Raw genomic sequence first — 2,340 nt, 5'->3', positions numbered from 1 at the left:
TCTTTTTAATAGAGAGAGCTCTAAGAAGAGAAAGGGTTATACTGGACAGGCAGAACCCCTTCCCCAATGGAATGAGACAGAACTTTACATGAGATTTCGGATGAACGGTGCTGGTTTGAGAGAGCTAACACATTTGCTATTAGCTGATTTAACATTACCAACTAAACGAAATCAGCCAGTACCACCAATTTTGCAAGTGTGCACAACTCTAAGATTTTATGCGACTGGATCCTTTCAAAGTGTGTGTGCAGATGTAAGTAAAATCTCACAGCCAACTGTATCCCGTATTATTTGGAGGGTAACTGATTCTATCATTCAAAACGTATTTCCAAGAGTTGTACAATTTCCAAACAATGCGGACATTGTTCGTATCCAGCAGGAGTTTTATGAGATATCGGGTTTTCCTGGAATCGTTGGGGTAGTAGATGGAACCCATGTAAAAATCCTATCTCCTTCCGAACATGAAGAAGTCTACGTAAATAGAAAGCTGTTCCATTCCATTAATGTACAAGTTGTATGCGATGCTAAAATGTTTATTACGAACATAGTCGCTAGACACCCTGGCAATGCACATGATGCAAAAATTTGGCGGAAGAGTGCTTTAGGCGAACAGTTTGCAAGGGGAGACCGAAGAGGAATAATTCTTTGTGATAGTGGTTACCCATGCCTTCCATACTTGATGACGCCAATTTCACATGCAAGAAATAGAGGGGAAGAGCGATACAATGCAGCCCTTAAACACACACGCTGCATAGTGGAAAATGTGATCAATGTATGGAAAAGAAGATTTCACTCTCTTCATGCAGAACTCCGAGTTACTCCAGCCAAGTGCTGTCAGATTATTGCAGCAACAGCAGCAATACACAATTTTGCAAAAGCAAGAAGGATGCCCGACATCTTTAATGACCCATTGAATCATTACCAACAACCACCTCATATACCTCACGAAGATGCAGAAGGTGCAAACATGAATGGTAGACTTGCAAGGCAGCGCTTAGTTGAACAATTTTTTAATCAGTAAAAGGTTAAAAAAAAGCTAATTGCAGTACATTTTATATTTAATTTACCATCTGGTACTTTATTATACAATAATAATTTAAATAAGGTTTGCAGGGCATATAAAAATAGTGAAGTTAGATTTGCAGAACAACATGTTTAGTTACTTCAGAAGTTGGTTGAAGTTCAACTGAAACGTTGAGACATTCAACCTTGCGTTAAACTTGGTGTACTGAAAAATGATTGTATATTTAAATACACAATATACTAAAATTAATTTTTTTTTTTCAATAGGCCTTTCATGTGGAACATGATATTGTACATAACATTTAATTTAACAACTATTTAAAAGTTTATATTATTTATTTATGTTAAAGATGTATTGTCCTCCAAAAACATAAAAAATAAGATTATTTAAATCAGACTTTGAATAGGTTATTTTGTAGTTTTAATCAAATTAATAACTTGCGTAGAAAAAAAATGACAAAACAAATGGTTAAATTCAACCAAAAATCCATTGGCTGGCAGCCAATTTGACTATTTTTTGCTTTAAATTACAGTTTTTCAGATAAATAATTTTTGTTTCAATCCAATTTTTGGTCAAAAGTGGATAACTATTATATGATATTAAAATGGCATAATCAAAAAAAAAAATTGTAAAATATGTTTTCAGGGGGACAATACATCCATAATAATCACTGTTCCTTTAATATTTTATAAATGTAAAACCCACAACTTAATTATTATTCATTTAATTGTTTGATTATTAATTGTTTTTTTAAAAGTAAAACCTCTTTTTCTAATTTTATTTTCTCTCTCTCTTTTTTTACTTTCTCCATCTCCATCAATATCAACTTCCGGTGCATTGCAGCGGTGGAATTACACGATGTGAATGTTGGTTCTGGCACAGTTGCATACTCACTTGAAAGCATCGGATTAATGCCTGTATCTTGAGATCTATAAGAAAACGGTCTTAAGTGTAGATGGTTAATGATCTTAATTAATTGCAGTTTGTATAAAATACAGTTCTGATGCAGTTAATTAAATGCAGTTAAATAAAAATTACATAGTCTGACAATAAACTAACACAAGACTAAGCAGTTATTTGATTCATTTATGTATTGTTTTAAACATTTATTTGCGATTTAATTAACATCAATTAACACTTACGAAAAATTTAAATCAATGTCATCAAAACTGACTGCAATCAGTAATGAATGTGTAGGCCTACAGTCAGTCACTGTTCCAGAATCAACTCCACCTTGGATGCCTCCAAAGACGGGCGAACTTTGTCCCAAAATTCCCTCTATTGCCCTGTCAAGTGCAGATGGTTCTGGAATTGTA

The 2,340-nt window shown here is 33.7% G+C and overlaps 1 protein-coding gene across 1 annotated transcript; it reads left to right on the top strand.

Annotated features, from left to right (window-relative positions):
- On the top strand, window positions 1-2,124 carry LOC140048013 (putative nuclease HARBI1). Its single transcript, XM_072093027.1, has 2 exons — window positions 1-1,024; window positions 1,868-2,124. Exon 1 carries the CDS (start codon window positions 89-91, stop codon window positions 1,019-1,021), a length of 933 nt encoding a protein of 310 aa, XP_071949128.1. The 5' UTR covers window positions 1-88; the 3' UTR covers window positions 1,022-1,024; window positions 1,868-2,124.
- The last annotated feature ends 216 nt before the right edge of the window (window positions 2,125-2,340 follow it).

This window comes from Antedon mediterranea, chromosome 4 (genome assembly GCF_964355755.1).
Source record: "Antedon mediterranea chromosome 4, ecAntMedi1.1, whole genome shotgun sequence".
In the NCBI taxonomy this organism is placed as follows: domain Eukaryota; kingdom Metazoa; phylum Echinodermata; class Crinoidea; order Comatulida; family Antedonidae; genus Antedon; species Antedon mediterranea.
This window is presented reverse-complemented; position numbering and strand designations above follow the sequence as displayed.

What these genes read in the sequence shown, in the direction of transcription:
- LOC140048013 (XM_072093027.1), top strand. Translation starts at nt 89, where the DNA reads ATGAGATTTCGGATGAACGGTGCTGGTTTGAGAGAGCTAACACATTTG.